This window comes from Schistocerca nitens, chromosome 1, assembly GCF_023898315.1.
Source record: "Schistocerca nitens isolate TAMUIC-IGC-003100 chromosome 1, iqSchNite1.1, whole genome shotgun sequence".
In the NCBI taxonomy this organism is placed as follows: Eukaryota; Metazoa; Arthropoda; class Insecta; order Orthoptera; family Acrididae; genus Schistocerca; species Schistocerca nitens.
Window position 1 is genome coordinate 957,806,615 of NC_064614.1, and position 17,329 is coordinate 957,823,943.

General features: G+C 39.5%; 1 protein-coding gene across 1 annotated transcript in view; it reads left to right on the forward strand.

Moving 5' to 3' along the window:
* Nucleotides 1-5,949: 5,949 nt before the first annotated feature.
* LOC126214602 (centrosomal protein of 131 kDa) overlaps nucleotides 5,950-17,329 on the forward strand; it is a 117,559-nt gene continuing 106,179 nt past the window's right edge. Inside the window, exons 1-2 of the mRNA XM_049941468.1 lie at nucleotides 5,950-6,507; nucleotides 6,610-6,739. Coding sequence (XP_049797425.1) covers nucleotides 5,950-6,507; nucleotides 6,610-6,739 — 688 coding nt within the window. The remainder of the gene's footprint in view (nucleotides 6,508-6,609; nucleotides 6,740-17,329) is intronic.

Below are 17,329 nucleotides of genomic sequence, written 5' to 3' on the forward strand. Positions count from 1 at the left end.
TACCTTACACTTCTGCAACCTTAGAACTGACTTATCCAGCCAGTTATGTGGGAACCATAATTTTATGTGGTCTCCAAACCACAGTGACACTTGACATTTTTTGCAGTAACAAATCACTACCAGAGGTGAATGAAGGGTTCAGTGACAGGGAACTGTTTGAGTACTGAATCTTGTACCACTGGATTTGCGTTCTGACTCTTATTCAGTTAGCCAGTGAAACACAATTTTTCATTGCTTATGTCATAATTAATACTTTATTTTATATTATTTATTTAATCACACATAGTATTGTTTAACAGTATTGTAATTTATTTTTTACAAAATTTACTAATTATTGATGATGTTCTTATTCTTCAATAAAATGTATTTACTAAAATTACTTGCTTAAAAAATTAAGAGCATATTAGGAGATAATTTTAGAAGGAGGCTCGAGACTTTGACTGTTCATGTCTTCACATAGTTTAATCAGGGATTATGCATGGGACTTCATGCATTATAAATTGCCGCAGTTACCAGAATAAGTTCATGTAAGTGTAAGATTTGGCATTTTCCTTCAAAATCATGAAATCCCAACTTGTTGTACCCCTTAAGTTTGAAATTTCATTGATAGTCCATCTGAATACATCATGTTGATATATCATCAGGTTTATGACTTATATAATACACTGTTGTTGCTTACAGCAAGGAAGGAAGTTATAGAGTGTTAATCTACAGTAATTTAGGCCCGCCTGCTTATCTGGGTGATAACGTGCTTGCCTCCCATGCACTGGGCCTGGGTTCAATTCCTAGCGGGGTTGGTGATTTTCTCCTCTCGGGGACTGGGTGTTGTGTTGTCCTCCTCCTCATTTCATCCTCATCACCGGCCCAATGTGGTACTGAATGTAATAAGACTTGCACTTGGTGGCCGAACCAATCTGGGACATCCTGGCCAACAATGCCATACGATCATTTCACTTTTTTACAGTAATTTAGGTGATGTGCATTGTATTTATAATTGGCCATGTGTAAAGTTTATAATTTTTTTTCTCATGTATAGGTAAATGAGAGAGGGAAGAGTAGGAAGTTAGCCACCCCCTCTGCTGAAGTGAGGAATGTGGTATGAAAAAACTGAATTTGACCTTCCTTATGAAGTATGGCCACTATAAAGAGTGATTATATCAAGCATCTATTAAGGAGGAACTGTTTCCCAGAGGTGCCAAATGAAATATCCTCTGCACCAGAAACAAGATTTTTGGGCCTGTGGATCCAGGATAACTTAAAATAGCAAACACACATTAGCAAAGCTAATATTAAACTTAAGAAAGTGTGCTACACCTTATGTATCCTTGTTTACTACACAAGTTCAGAGGCTGTTCACCTTGTTTACTTTGCATAAAGATGATGGAAAACCTCATGAATTGTTACACTATGTACCAACTCAACAAAGCCTGGAATCCTGCACTGCAGCCATTAAAAATGCAACAGTGTCAGCATCAAATCCCAACAAGGAGAAGAACTTAGAATGTGGACATGAGGATGAACCCCAGACAGAGCACCAGGTGTACGATATCGAGAACAGAAACACATATCACTGTCAGGGGCACCAAACTGAAACAGAATGTCAGCTCACAGCCAGGCACATTGGACCTAAGACAGAATGTCTCGGGTTATTTCTAGGGGGAACAGGTTGAAGGTGGAACCAACAGAACTAAATGTGGATGTGCACTAGGCTGAAAACAGAACACCATCTCATGGCCAGTGCACGAGAACATCCAGTGGGACAGACTGTAGACAGAATTTTATGCTATGTTGTTAAGTCTTGAGTTGCCTGCACTGAGCTATCACAGTGAAGTTGGAACATGTGTGAGTGCTTTCACAGATGGTACTGCCTTTGATAGTGTAGGAAATGTCAGTGACAGGTCTGAATAGTAGGTGCTGTGTGGTTATATGGTGCAGGTCTTGCTCCTAGCTCTTCCACAGTGGTACAACTCATAAGACAAGGGTTTGGGGGTGGAGCACAGGATGAATATGTATATTGTGTAGGTTGGTTCAGAGGCAGATACTAATCTGAAAGGAGTGGGAAGGACTGCGAGGATGACATTTCTAATTTTAGTGCATGATGGCAGATAGTAGAACTGGCAGAAAACATGATTTAGTTGTTCCATTCCTTGGTGGCATTGTGTAAAAAACAGACAGGTGTGAGAGGAGTGTTAGCATGTGTAGGGACAGGGAATGGGAGAGTTGTTTCTGGACAAGGCTGGGAAGGTAGATTTGGTCCGCAAATACTTCAGTAAGACCTCCACTATAATGTAAGAAAGACTATCATTGAAAATATGGCATCTACCATTGGCCATGTGGAATGTATGGCAGCTGTTGGAATGGAGATATTGACAATGATATGCAGGTTTGATGTGAACAAAGGTTTTTATAGTATCATCAATGTGATTGAGGTCAACATTAAGGAAAATGGCTTGCCAGCCTCAGAACAACCAAGTGAAATGAAGGGGAAAATGATGTTGAGGTTCTGGAAGAAATGGGGTAAAATATCCTAACCCAGAGTCTAGATCATAAGAATGCTGTCAATCAACATGAACTAGGTGACATATTTAGCATTCTGAATGTGTAGAAGGATTCTTCAAGATAGGTTGTAAATAGATTGGCATTCAATTGCCCATGCTATGTTGCAGATTTACTTGCAGGTGATAACTTCAAAGGAAAGTAGTTCTGCATGAGAAAGCAGCTAGTCATGGTTATTGGTAAGGTTCTGGTTTTGGAGGTAAATGGGCTGGCAAGACCTGGGCATTTGGGATATTGGTAGAATCTACCCTAACAAGCAGAAAACAGGTAATAACAGAAAAGGAATTGTGGAGAGCTAGTGGGGGTAATGGTTAATATCGTTGTGGATCAACAATAGGTCAAAAGTGTTGATCTATAAGAATGGAAATTCTTTTAGTTTGGTTATAGTGACCAGTCACATTGGGTTTATGAATCTTGAGAAGCATGTAGAAAGTGCATATGCAGAAATTGTTAGGAGTGGGAAGGATGACAGAGTTCAGGGTGACAATTTGGGAAAGTTTTGTGAATAAAACTGTCTAAATAATGTAATAAAGTTTTTCTTTATTTATTATGCCATATCAGTTACTGCCCTCATCAGATATCAAGAAGCTTAGAACTTGATGAACAAGGTTCAGTGTTAGTATTAAAAACTTGTACCTAATCAGAGTGTCAATTTATGTGTTACTGTACATTGTTTTATACAGGAATGGCAACTAGCAAACTAATTGAGTATATGAATGGACATAAAAGAACAGTCCACCTTGGACACACCCATTATCCAGGCATGGAGAATGCTCTTCACCTTGCTTGAAGGCTCTGACAGCCTGCTACATCATAAGGGCCGTTTGAATCCTCACTGCTGATAGTGGTTTCCCTGAGCACTGGTGATGGTAACTTGTCCTTCAACACACCTCCACACCTCATACCTTTCATATGGTATTCTGCTCTGGGGAAATTCTCCCAATTCAATATCAATTTTCAGATGACAAAAAAAAGCTCTTCAATGTGTAGTGGGTTTATCTCCTAGGGATACATGCAGGGAACATTTCAAAAAACTTAACATCATGACAGTTCCTTGTTTGTACATCTATTATTGCTTACTACACGCAAAAGAAAACATAGCTCAATATCCCCTTAGGTCATCTGCCCACACCCACAATACAAGACGAAACCACACAATTGATCTGCCATACTCTAGACTGTCTAAGATACATAATAGCTATAAATATGTAGGCCTCGAACTGTTTATTATGTTCCCTAAAATTGTACAAACAGTATCTAAAAGTAAATTTAAGACAACATTGGGTCAATGGCTCAAAGGTAAAGCATTTTACTCAGTTGATGAATTTAAAGATTGTAATATGGCAGATTTGCTGTTTTAACATAGAGAAAGGTACCTCTGCCTGTAGTAGGACCTAAATTTGTATCAATAGCTTAGGATAATGACATAGTGTTATCAACATGTATATGATAATGACATAGTGTCATCAACATGAATACTCCTTGCTTAATATAAATCTGTATAATGTTTTCCTTTTTATTGTAAAATTAATAATATATAAAATTCCAAATGTGTGCTATTGTACTACACTAAATTTCATTTGATTTATATATACATTGTTATGAGAATATAACCATATTTATACTGTAATTGAACTTATTGACGAAGCCCATTGTATAAGAAAATACTGAACGGCTAATAAAGATTCTTATTCTTATTGTTATTCTTATTCAAGCCACTTCTCTGGACCCAACCTCTGTCAATAGAGAATTCCTCCTCTAATTTTCATTACTATTATTATTTTGATCATTATTATTTAGTTTTATTTATTTACTCAATTATTTTCTTTATTTAATTTTACTTTTCATCTTAGTTCCTCCCCCCCCCCCTCCCCCCCTCCACCTCCTCATTCTCACTGAACTGAAGCAGGCACAGCAGTTACCAATGTATTGACTTTGACCTCTTACTCTGTCTGATATCTGCCCCCTTTCATCTTTGTCCACCTTATTCTCGTAACTGGTGGGTCCCTCCTATTGTGTGGTCTGTGTGACTTGCTCCTTCTTTCTAACCTTGTTGAACCTATTCTTCTTTCCTCCTTGTGGAGGAACTGATAGTTCTAAAGCTAGGATAGTTTCCTGTGTGATTATGGCATTTGGAAGTTCTAAGATTTTTACTTTCTGAAGGTAAGTAATGCTCAGAACCTCCACTATTTATTGTGATCAATCGTCATATATGTATTATATTTTATCCTGGATTTCCCATGAATTCATATTGCTTAATATTCTTATAATTATGTGTTCAACATCTATCGGCACTGTTCCAGGATTTACTTTTCTCAGTTATTGAAAAATAGATATTGTTGTTCAGTGTTAATTAATGTTTCTGTTTTTGATAAATATTAATCTATTCTATGTACAGAAAATTCCACAGCAACTTTTCAAGCACCTGTGCAAAATTCACATTAATTTCAGATGATCCTTGTATATTTTAGCAGAAATCAATCTCTGAACTTTGTCTGAATGTAACAGACTTCCATAGTTTTGCTGACATGAAATATTTCTTTAATGGTAAATAGGACATGGATGAAATGAATGAATATTTTTGGGTTTTGTGCTGCAGTCCCACTGATTCTGTCGAAAATTTTGTTTTATCGCAATTTGCACATGACAACTTCAGGACGATGAGGAGTTCTGTCTTTGAAGCACGACTGGTGTACACCATACTTTCCTATTACCTAAAGTGAATTACTGTTGCAGCATACTTAACTGTTGTTAAAATACAAGTGCACCTACAATATTGTTGGCTATTTTTTGTCAGTACCATTGTTGCCTTAAACTGCCTCCATTATATTTTCCAACGGCTTACAATAGGCACATCACAATTGCATTTCAAATGCAGAAAACTTCATGTCACTCCACAGAAGTTTGCTGCTTTGATCGGTTACTCATAGTAGCAATCTGTAGTGCATGTAAGGCACACATCATAACCACAATGACACCTGAAGAGTTCTACCCAGACATGAGTCAAAAGTTGGCATTTTCAACAGAACCCATGGGACTGCAGTGTAATAACTCAGGACAGTTTGGTTTGTTTAGCAATTCCTGATGAAAGGACTTCATCGTCCAAATAAAACCACTGCTGCATGAACTGTTAACTGTCCAAATTATTTTATTATAAAGTTTATCTTCACTTTCATACATAAATTGTGTTTTACTTGTGTGCAGTGCAGTACAAAGTTCAATTTTTGCTTTTTAATTTTGCAGTGAAACTGTTGCTGGAAGGATCACATTCCACGGTCGCAAAAAGCAAGGAATATGGTGTACACTCACATTATAGTTTAGGCCAAGATACTGTGAAAGGGCAGTTGATAACCAAGCTTTTTATGCCTCTCCTTTCTGTGGATTATGCATGTAATGCCACCTACAAGCAGAAAATCACAGACTGAAATAAATCCTTCAAAATCAGTCCTCTGTGATGAAGAATGTCATCTACATTATTTAAAAAATGGAGATATTAACCATATTTCATGTGTGGATTGTAATGACAACCTCCAGGAGGCATCAACCCAAGAATATGCTGTACTGTTATCACAAGATGAACCCCCTGTGCAGTGGCATTCTTCTTCAGACTCTAATGCTGATGCTCTGGGAAACAACATACAACAGGCTTCTTATGGAACTAGATCCAAGATGAAAGAAGTGGATATGCACTCTTCATATCTGCAGATCTTCAGTGGACACCAAGACAATAATTTGGATGCTTCTCCTGTATGTTGCTGTGAATCACACACAGAAATACAGTATGCAAAAACACATACTAATATGAGCTGCTCAGGGCTTAATATATATGAACACCAAGAAGAACCTACTTGTAATGACCAAGAAGAAACCTTTCTGCAATTGAAGAATGTTGAAAATTTGTGTCACTTTTTAGATCTGCCTAACAGAGATCACGAGAAAGAATTTTCTCAAGTATGTGACAGTGCTGTTGGCTATAGTAGCAATAATTTAAAAACTGTAGTAATATTTCAATCTTCTGAATACTCCTTATATGACAATGCTGCTTGCCTTCAGATCAACAAACACAAGAATCCTGAAACTGCTTCAGGAGTTTGCAGTGTGGAACAAACAGAAAATATAAGTTCTAATCTGGAAGACACACCGTTTGACATCTCAGTTCAAACATCAGCATCAAATCTTACTGGTAAGCATTGTTTTCTTTTGTGATTAAGGATTTTTCTGTTATTATCTGTTGTTTTAGTTCATTAAGGCTGTGAAAAATAATCCACGGCATAATGCAAATGATTGAAACTCGACAGTTATTCAATTAGTTCCCAATTGTGTAAATCACAAAGCTATTTTTCCACGTTGGCTGCACTATGTCATAATTTATTATTCCATTTGTCCTAAACAAGTTTCAGATAAAGAATAATAATTTATGACATTGGACAACCAAAATGTAAATACGCTTTTATTTTAAAAAATCTTCTTTTCTCAGACTCACATCATTAGTACATTTCCTTTATCTTTCTTAATTGCAAATCCTGTTGTTAATGTAGCTGTTTGTCATTTGCAGTACTCCTGGTGTTGTAGTACAGTTTGCATGTGCTACTTTTGTGGTTTCCCCATTATCAGGACTCTGTGAAACTTTATTGTCAAACACAAATTTACTGAAAGGTATCAAACATAACAGTAAACTAAATTATTGTTATTGATAATATTTCAGTGGTTAGAGTGGCAAATATTAAGAATTTTAAAATTTTTACAGTTGTTTCACTACTTATTTATGAAAATTTGTTGCATATACAGTAACAACAAAGTGTTATATTTAAAGCTGAAACATTTATGGGGATACTTAGAAGCACATATAAGTGGATTTGTATATAACAAATGTGGAATATTTGCAATAGTGCTGGAAACTATAATCTGGGTTGTTTGTATGCCATGTCTTACAACTAAAGAGGAAAATTGGAAACATTAATTTTGTTGATGTGCCAGTTATTTCACATTTCATAGAAATACTTTGAGTGCAACCAGTTCATCAATTCCTAATCCTAAATTTAATGTTAGAGTGTCTGAGCCCGATTCAAAAGCATAATCTGTAGACAACCCCAAAGTCATGTGCAGGGCACTGAATAAACACCAAGATCACAAACCAGCTAATCAAAAGTCCAAAGTAGGGTCATTATCCGTACAGCAAATGGGTGAGAATAAAAAGAGTTCATAAATATACTACAGCAGACTGGCCGGTGGTTGTTTGCTTAGCTCCATGCTGCTGTCTGGTTGGCCCATGTTACTGTATGATCGTGCCTTTGATAGAGCAGGACAGATACTAACTGTAGTGCTTCAGATTCACTACTGATACCCTCTACTGGCAGGGATATTAAATCTAGCCCCCTTCAAAAATTGGCATGTAGGGCTGAAAATGTACTGGGCAATGGTGTCTGCAGGGGAGGGAGATGGAATGGTAGAACCACTGTCAGCAGATCAAGGACTACTGGCTCGTGGCCAACTCCATTAGGAAACCCAGCTGTTCATGGGTTGAACTGATACATTAAGAGGAAACCGTGCAAGCCATCTTGAGTTTCTGACATCTGCAAGGCATTTCCCATCTGAGTCTTGAAGTGTGTACCATCTGCTCAACCTCTGCAGTGTAGACAGGGTGGAAAGGGAAGGTGGTCAGATGGTTGATGCTATTAGGGTGATAGAATGCTGTGAACTGAGTTGACATAAATTGGGACCCATTGTACAACACCAGGTTGCAAGGTGCTCCCTGATGATAAAAATCCTCTCAAGGGCACAGATGGTAGCATCTGTGATCTTCGGATGAGAAGATCTTATTGATCCATACACTGTGCACCCCTGTCTAGCTGCAATTGTGTGAAAGCCCTATAAAACTGGAGCAGACACACACTGTCTGCCTTTCAAGGCCTGAGCTTAAAACATTTTAAGATTTTCAATATCTTCTGGGTCCTAACTTTCAGTCAGATCCACAATGATGGGATAAGGCTGACCACAGGTGTTTACAGGACCAGCCCCGTACCCAATCTTTATTCTGAGGCTGGACAACTGCCGCTCACTGTCTGGCGGCAACTCCTCATGGTTCATCAGGCATGTAACTTCCTTGCTACTCCCAATTCACCACCTTACCATACTACTGCTCATCCATCACTGAAACACCTTTTCTCCAGTCATCTGTGAGCAACAAGGTTGTTTGGATTCCGTATGCAGTATGTGCTGAAATCACTTGGTGTGGAGCAAGTAAAATGCCAAATCTAGGGTTTTAGCTGCCTGTCACCTTGGTTACTCCAGAGGGTCAGAGTAATTTTAGTGCATTATTTGAGAGGCATAAGTTTTTAATAAATTGTTCTGTGATATTGTAACTGAGCACCACAATTTTGCAGCTGTATTTACATATGGCTCTAAACAGGGAGACTCCATTGGTTGCTCTGTTCTTTTCCCTGATCATGCCCTCAAGATCTGCCTGCCTGAAGACTTTACTGTCTTTGATGTGGAATTGTACTTGATCTTGCAGGCACCAGAGCAGATGAGGTTTGTTGAAAGCGCTAAATTTCCTTGTCTGTTCCGGCTCCCTGAGTGCCCTTCACTTTTGACAGTGCTTGTACCCACCAGATAAAGTTGTCCAGAATATCCAGGACCTGTCCTCAACCTACAAAGACTGGGGAAGGATGTGTTTTTCTGCTGGATGCCAGGGCACTTGGATATTAATGGGAACAAAAGAGCAGATGTGGCAGCCAACGATGTGTAACATGATCCTGATACTTCAATGTGCCATCCCCCTAAATGCTATTGCCTCACTGTTGCAATGCAGACCCATGCAAAGATGGGAAGAAGAGTGGCAGGAAGTGATAGATAATAAGCTGCATCCAGTGATATGAACAACACGGCTATGGTGTACCTTGTTCCTGTCATAGATGCAGGATGAGGTCCTCCTTATTCATCTTTCCATAGGCCACACCCTTATAAAGCATGTTTTCTTGCTCCGGTGAGAGGATCCTCCAGTGTGTTGTGTTTATGGCACGTAGATCACGGTGCTCCAAATTTTCCTAGACTGTGTTTTTATTTTCACACCATAGTCCTTCTGCTCATTTACTAACAGATTTGACCTCTATTATAATTGGTGATCAAATAAATGTTGCTTACATTTTAAGGTTTTGTGATTTGTCTGATATGTTACTTAAAAATGTAGGGCAACATTTTTAATATGTTATCAGAATGGCTGGTTCATGTGCTTTTCGTAAGTGATCAGCCAGCCACATAATTCTGTGAATCTGTTTTAGTTTTACTTAGTTTTCCTTGACATTTTTAAAAGATCTGAACAATTTTAATACTATTTTCCATGATGTGAACTGGTATGACTGTACAGTTGATCATGGATGAACTGGGCTAAAAAAGGTCTAGATTGCAATAATATTTTATTAATGACCAGTTTTGACTTCTTGTAGAAAATGAGCACCAACTGAGTGCTACTGGTGGCTCCTTGGATGCTCATGTGGCAACACGATCTTTGCTATAGTCAGTGGGGATTATTTTCTAAGGTGACGTCTATATGAAGTTGAAACCCGTCATTAATAAAATATCATTGTGATCTGGCTTGTTGTTTCAATCTATTTATATCACCAGATCACTGTTACTCCTCTGGGCCACGTTCTTCAAATTTATGAGATTGGGGGCTAATGCTATCTTGTCTCCGATTGCCTTTATTTCTTTTCTCACATTTTCTTCATTTTCACCACATTCAGTTCTACTAATTCCATATGGGCTCTGACAACCTTGTTTTTAGTGCTCATAACTTGCAAACATGCACACACACACACACACACACACACACACACACACACACACACACACACACTGATGGTAGCAGGGGTGGTGGAGGATAGCATATGTGTAACAAATGGAAGGTTTGAGAGGATGTTCACCACCAGCAACCATACAGAACATTGTAATTGATGTAGACTCTCTCCAAGGGTGATAGGGATGAGGCTATGGTGAGAAGTGTTGAGCTGGTAATGCTTGATTGAGAGAGTAAGCATGGCAGGACCAACACACATTGATGCTGGGCCAATAAACTTGCTGACTGGCCAATGCCTCAAGTGCATCATCTCCCAATGTGATGCATGAAGGAACTGGAGGATACAGGACTGGAGTGGATGCAGAATTATGACCTGGCAGTCAGGGACCCCCCCCCACCCCCCCACCCCCCCCCCCCACCCCCCGCCACACATGAACCATGGACCTTGCCGTTGGTGGGGAGGCTTGCGTGCCTCAGCAATACAGATGGCTGTACCGTAGATGCAACCACAACGGATGGGTATCTGTTGAGAGGCCAGACAAATGTGTGGTTCCTGAAGAGGGGCAGCAGCCTTTTCAGTAGTTGCAGGGGCAACAGTCTGGATGATTGACTGATCTGGCCTTGTAACAATAACCAAAATGGCCTTGCTGTGCTGGTACTGCAAACGGCTGAAAGCAAGGGGAAACTACAGCCGTAATTTTTCCCGAGGACATGCAGCTTTACTGTATGGTTAAATGATGATGGCGTCTTCTTGCGTAAAATATTCCGGAGGTAAAATAGTCCCCCATTCGGATCTCCGGGCGGGGACTACTCAAGAGGACGTTGTTATCAGGAGAAAGAAAACTGGCGTTCTACGGATCGGAGCGTGGAATGTCAGATCCCTTAATCGAGCAAGCAGGTTAGAAAATTTAAAAAGGGAAATGGATAAGTTAAAGTTAGATATAGTGGGAATTAGTGAAGTTCGGTGGCAGGCGGAACAAGACTTTTGGTCAGGTGAATACAGGGTTATAAATACAAAATCAAATAGAGGTAATGCAGGAGTAGGTTTAATAATGAATAACAAAATAGGCGTGCAGGTAAGTTACTACAAACAGCATAGTGAACGCATTATTGTGGCCAAGATAGACACGAAGCCCACGCCTACTACAGTAGTACAAGTTTATATGCCAACTAGCTCTGCAGATGATGAAGAAATTGATGAAATGTATGATGAGATAAAAGAAATTATTCAGATAGTGAAGGGAGATGAAAATTTAATAGTCATGGGTGACTGGAATTTGAGTGTAGGAAAAGGGAGAGAAGGAAACATAGTAGGTGAATGTGGATTGGGGCTAAGAAATGAAAGAGGAAGCCGTCTGGTAGAATTTTGCACAGAGCATAACTTAATCATAGCCAACACTTGGTTCAAGAATCATAAAAGAAGATTGTATACATGGAAGAATCCCGGAGATACTAAAAGGTATCAGATAGATTATATAATGGTAAGACAGAGATTTAGGAACCAGGTTTAAATTGTAAGACATTTCCAGGGGCAGATGTGGACTCTGACCACAATCTATTGGTTATAAACTGTAGATTAAAACTGAAGAAACTGCAAAAAGGTTGGAATTTAAGGAGATGGGATCTGGATAAACTGAAAGAACCAGAGGTTGTACAGAGTTTCAGGGAGAGCATAAGGGAACAATTGACAGGAATGGGGGAAAGAAATACAGTAGAAGAGGAATGGGTAGCTTTGAGGGATGAAATAGTGAAAGTAGCGGAGGATCAAATAGGTAAAAAGATGAGGGCTGGTAGAAACCCTTGGGTAACAGAAGAAATATGGAATTTAATTGATGAAAGGAGAAAATATAAAAACGCAGTGAATGAAGCAGGCAAAAAGGAATACAAACGTCTCAAAAATGAGATCGACAGGAAGTGCAAAATGGCTAAGCAGGTGTGGCTAGAGGACAAATGTAAGGATATAGAGGCTTATCTCACTAGGGGTAAGATAGATACTGCCTACAGGAAAATCAAAGAGACCTTTGGAGAAAAGAGAACCAATTGTATGAATATCAAGAGCTCAGATGGAAACCCAGTTCTAAGCAAAGAAGGGAAAGCAGAAAGATGGAAAGAGTATATAGAGGGTCTATACAAGGGCGATGTACTTGAGGACAATATTATAGAAATAGAAGAGAATATATAGGAAGATGAAATGGGAGATACGATACTACGTGAAGAGTTTGATAGAGCACTGAAAGACCTGAGTCGAAACAAGGCCCCGGGAGTAGACAACATTCCATTAGAACTACTGACGGCCTTGGGAGAGCCAGTCCTGACAAAACTCTACCATCTGGTGAGCAAGATGTATGAGACAGGCGAAATACCCACAGACTTCAAGAAGAATATAATAATTCCAATCCCAAAGAAAGCAGGTGTCGACAGATGTGAAAATTACCAAACTATCAGTTTAATAAGTCACAGCTGCAAAATACTAACATGAATTCTTTACAGACGAATGGAAAAACTGGTAGAAGCGGACCTCGGGGAAGATCAGTTTGGATTCCGTAGAAATGTTGGAACACGTGAGGCAATACTGACCCTTCGGCTTATCCTAGAAGCTAGATTAAGGAAAGGCAAACCTACGTTTCTAGCATTTGTAGACTTAGAGAAAGCTTTTGACAATGTTGACTGGAATACTCTCTTCCAAATTCTAAAGGCAGCAGGGCTAAAATACAGGGAGCGAAAGGCTATTTACAATTTGTACAGAAACCAGATGGCAGTTATAAGAATCGAGGGGCATGAAAGGGAAGCAGCAGTTGGGAAGGGAGTGAGACAGGGTTGTAGCCTCTCCCCAATGTTATTCAATCTGTATATTGAGCAAGCAGTAAAGGAAACAAAAGAAAAATTTGGAGTAGGTATTAAAATCCATGGAGAAGAAATAAAAACTTTGAGGTTCGCTGATGACATTGTAATTCTGTCAGAGACAGCAAAGGACTTGGAAGAGCAGTTGAATGGAATGAACAGTGTCTTGAAAGGAGGAGATAAGATGAACATCAACAAAAGCAAAACGAGGATAATGGAATGTAGTCAAATTAAGTCAGGTGATGCTGAGGGAATTAGATTAGGAAATGAGACACTTAAAGTAGTAAAGGAGTTTTGTTATTTGGGGAGCAAAATAACTTATGATGGTCGAAATAGAGAGGATATAAAATGTAGACTGGCAATGGCAAAGAAATCGTTTCTGAAGAAGATAAATTTGTTAACATCGAGTATAGATTTAAGTGTCAGGAAGTCGTTTCTGAAAGTATTTGTATGGAGTATAGCCATGTATGGAAGTGAAACGTGGACAATAAATAGTTTGGACAAGAAGAAAATAGAAGCTTTCGAAATGTGGTGCTACAGATGAATGCTGAAGATTAGATGGGTAGATCATATAACTAATGAGGAGGTATTGAACAGAATTCGGGAGAAGAGGGGTTTGTGGCACAGCTTGACTAGAAGAAGAGGTCGGTTGGTAGTACATTTTCTGAGGCATCAAAGGATCACAAATTTAGCATTGGAGGGGAGTGTGGAGGGTAAAAATCGTAGAGGGAGACCAAGAGATGAATACATTAAGCAGATTCAGAAGGATGTAGGTTGCAGTAGGTACTGGGAGATGAAGAAGCTTGCACAGGATAGGGTAGCATGGAGAGCTGCATCAAACCAGTCTCAGGACTGAGGACCACAACAATAACAGTCAGGGACCCCTGTGGCCAGCATTAAGATGCCCTGCAAGGCACTGAGCATGTAGCACAGTGCAAAATAATTTTGAAGAGCTGGGTCAGCCTGATGGGAAATGAGCTCTGGCCACTAATTTTGGACTGCTGACAAAACGTTGCTCTGGACTATGTTGCCACATGACGTCAAGCTGACCTAATGCGTTGCTGGTGGGAATTCGTCGGAAGTTGTTTACAGCTGTTGATCCAGGGCAAAACAGTTTCCTGGTGATTAAATTCTGTGTCATGGCCAAGAAGGAGGCAGACAGGGCATCTGCATTGATTTATTGGTCAGTAGGATAAAAATGGATTTCATAATGTTACCCACTCAAAAACAGTGCCCAGTGCTGCAGGCTCTGCACCATCTTAACCAGAAGCTTAGACCAACACCTGAACAAGGATATTGAGGGTTTGTGCTCAGTCAACAGGTGAAATTTGTTCCCATGCAAATATGCATGAAATTACTTGACTCCATAAATGGTCACTAAACACTCCTTCTCAGTCAAGGGATAATTGAACTGCACAGCATTTAATGTGTTAGAGATAAAGGCAGTTGGGTGTTACAAAACCCCTTCACTGCCGTTCCTGAATGCATCCATCACCAATGGCAATGGAACACTAGGCGTATAATGCATCAGACACAGAACCACCTTGAGACCCTCTTGAAGGTGCTGGAAAGTCTGTTGACAGGCAGCCAACCACACAAATTTGACATCCTTCCTCCACAACTGATTGAGGGTGTGAGTTGGTGTAATACATTATTTTCCTTAGAAATGACTGCAAGTGTTGAAGGTTGGTTGCCACTGACATCTTTACGATCATCTCAACATGGTTGCATGCGGATGTGATACCTTTATAACTAAGAATACACACCATGTGTTTCATGCTGAGGACAAAGAAACTGCTCTTTTCCACTTGGCAGTGCAAACCATGATTCTGGAGTTACTGAAAACGAAATTCAAGATTATTGTGACATTTCATGTGCATCACCTCTGTAATGATAAAATGACCCTAGTAGCTCACACAGAGTAGAATACCTAGAATCCACTGTTCCAAATACTTTTGGAAAATGGTTGGTCCACTCACAACCCCAAACAGCAAGCAGTTATACCTACATCTGTAAAACCAAATCACATATTTGTAATTAGCAACTGCCATGAAGCCTCAACATGTGGCTGTTAAAAGAAAAACATCCTTTCAATAAATTTTCAAAAATTAGTTACCTCCAGGAGAAAATATAAAAATGCAGTAAATGAAGCAGGCAAAAAGGAATACAAACGTCTCAAAAATGAGATCGACAGGAAGTGCAAAATGCTAAGCAGGGATGGCTAGAGGACAAATGTAAGGATGTAGAGGCTTGTCTCACTAGGGGTAAGATAGATACTGCCTACAGGAAAATTAAAGAGACCTTTGGAGAGAAGAGAACCACTTGTATGAATATCAAGAGCTCAGATGGCAACCCAGTTCTAAGCAAAGAAGGGAAGACAGAAAGGTGGAAGGAGTATATAGAGGGTTTATACAAGGGCGATGTACTTGAGACCAATATTATGGAAATGGAAGAGGATGTAGATGAAGATGAAATGGGAGATAAGATACTGTGTGAAGAGTTTGACAGAGCACTGAAAGACCTGAGTCGAAACAAGGCTCTGGGAGTAGACAACATTCCATTAGAACTACTGATGGCCTTGGGAGAGCCAGTCATGACAAAACTCTACCATCTGGTGAGCAAGATGTATGAGACAGGCGAAATACCCACAGACTTCAAGAAGAATATAATTCCAATCCCAAAGAAAGAAGGTGTTGACAGATGTGAAAATTACCAAACTATCAGTTTAATAAGTCACAGCTGCAAAATACTAACACGAATTCTTTACAGACGAATGGAAAAACTGGTAGAAGCGGACCTCGGGGAAGATCAGTTTGGATTCCGTAGAAATGTTGGAACACGTGAGGCAATACTAACCTTACGACTTATCTTAGAAGAAAGATTAAGAAAAGGCAAACCTACGTTTCTAGCATTTGTAGACTTAGAGAAAGCTTTTGACAACGTTAGCTGGAATACTCTCTTTCAAATTCTGAAGGTGGCAGGGGTAAAATACAGGGAGCGAAAGGCTATTTACAATTTGTACAGAAACCAGATGGCAGTTATAAGAGTCGAGGGGCATGAAAGGGAAGCAGTGGTTGGGAAGCAAGCAGTAAAGGAAACAAAAGAAAAATTCGGAGTAGGTATTAAAATTCATGGAGAAGAAGTAAAAACTTTGAGGTTCACCGATGACATTGTAATTCTGTCAGAGACAGCAAAGGACTTGGAAGAGCAGTTGAACAGAATGGACAGTGTCTTGAAAGGAGGATATAAGATGAACATCAACAAAAGCAAAACGAGGATAATGGAATGTAGTCAAATTAAATCGGGTGATGCTGAGGGAATTAGATTAGGAAATGAGACACTTAAAGTAGTAAAGGAGTTTTGCTATTTAGGGAGTAAAATAACTGATGATGGTCGAAGTAGAGAGGATATAAAATGTAGACTGGCAATGGCAAGGAAATCGTTTCTGAAGAAGAGAAATTTGTTAACATCGAGTATAGATTTAAGTGTCAGGAAGTCGTTTCTGAAAGTATTTGTATGGAGTGTAGCCATGTATGGAAGTGAAACATGGATGATAACCAGTTTGGACAAGAAGAGAATAGAAGCTTTCGAAATGTGGTGCTACAGAAGAATGCTGAAGATAAGGTGGGTAGATCACGTAACTAATGAGGAGGTATTGAATAGGATTGGGGAGAAGAGAAGTTTGTGGCACAACTTGACTAGAAGGATGGATCGGTTGGTAGGACATGTTTTGAGGCATCAAAGGATCAGAAATTTAGCATTGGAGGGCAGCGTGGAGGATAAAAATCGTAGAGGGAGGCCAAGAGATGAATACACTAAGCAGATTCAGAAGGATGTAGGTTGCAGTAGGTACTGGGAGATGAAGAGGCTTGCACAGGATAGAGTAGCATGGAGAGCTGCACGAAACCAGTCTCAGGACTGAAGACCACAACAACAACAACAGTTACCTCCAGCTAGTTTAGACAATAACTCCTCCGGGTGAGGCAGTGGGTATATATCAATGTTAGACTGTGAGTTAACTGTGGGCTTAAAATCATCACAAATATGTAATGAGCCATTTACTATTTTAATGACCACCATAGGTGTCACCCCTTGACTGCTGGAAACTGGAGACCTTGGTCCTGAAGGCATACAAGT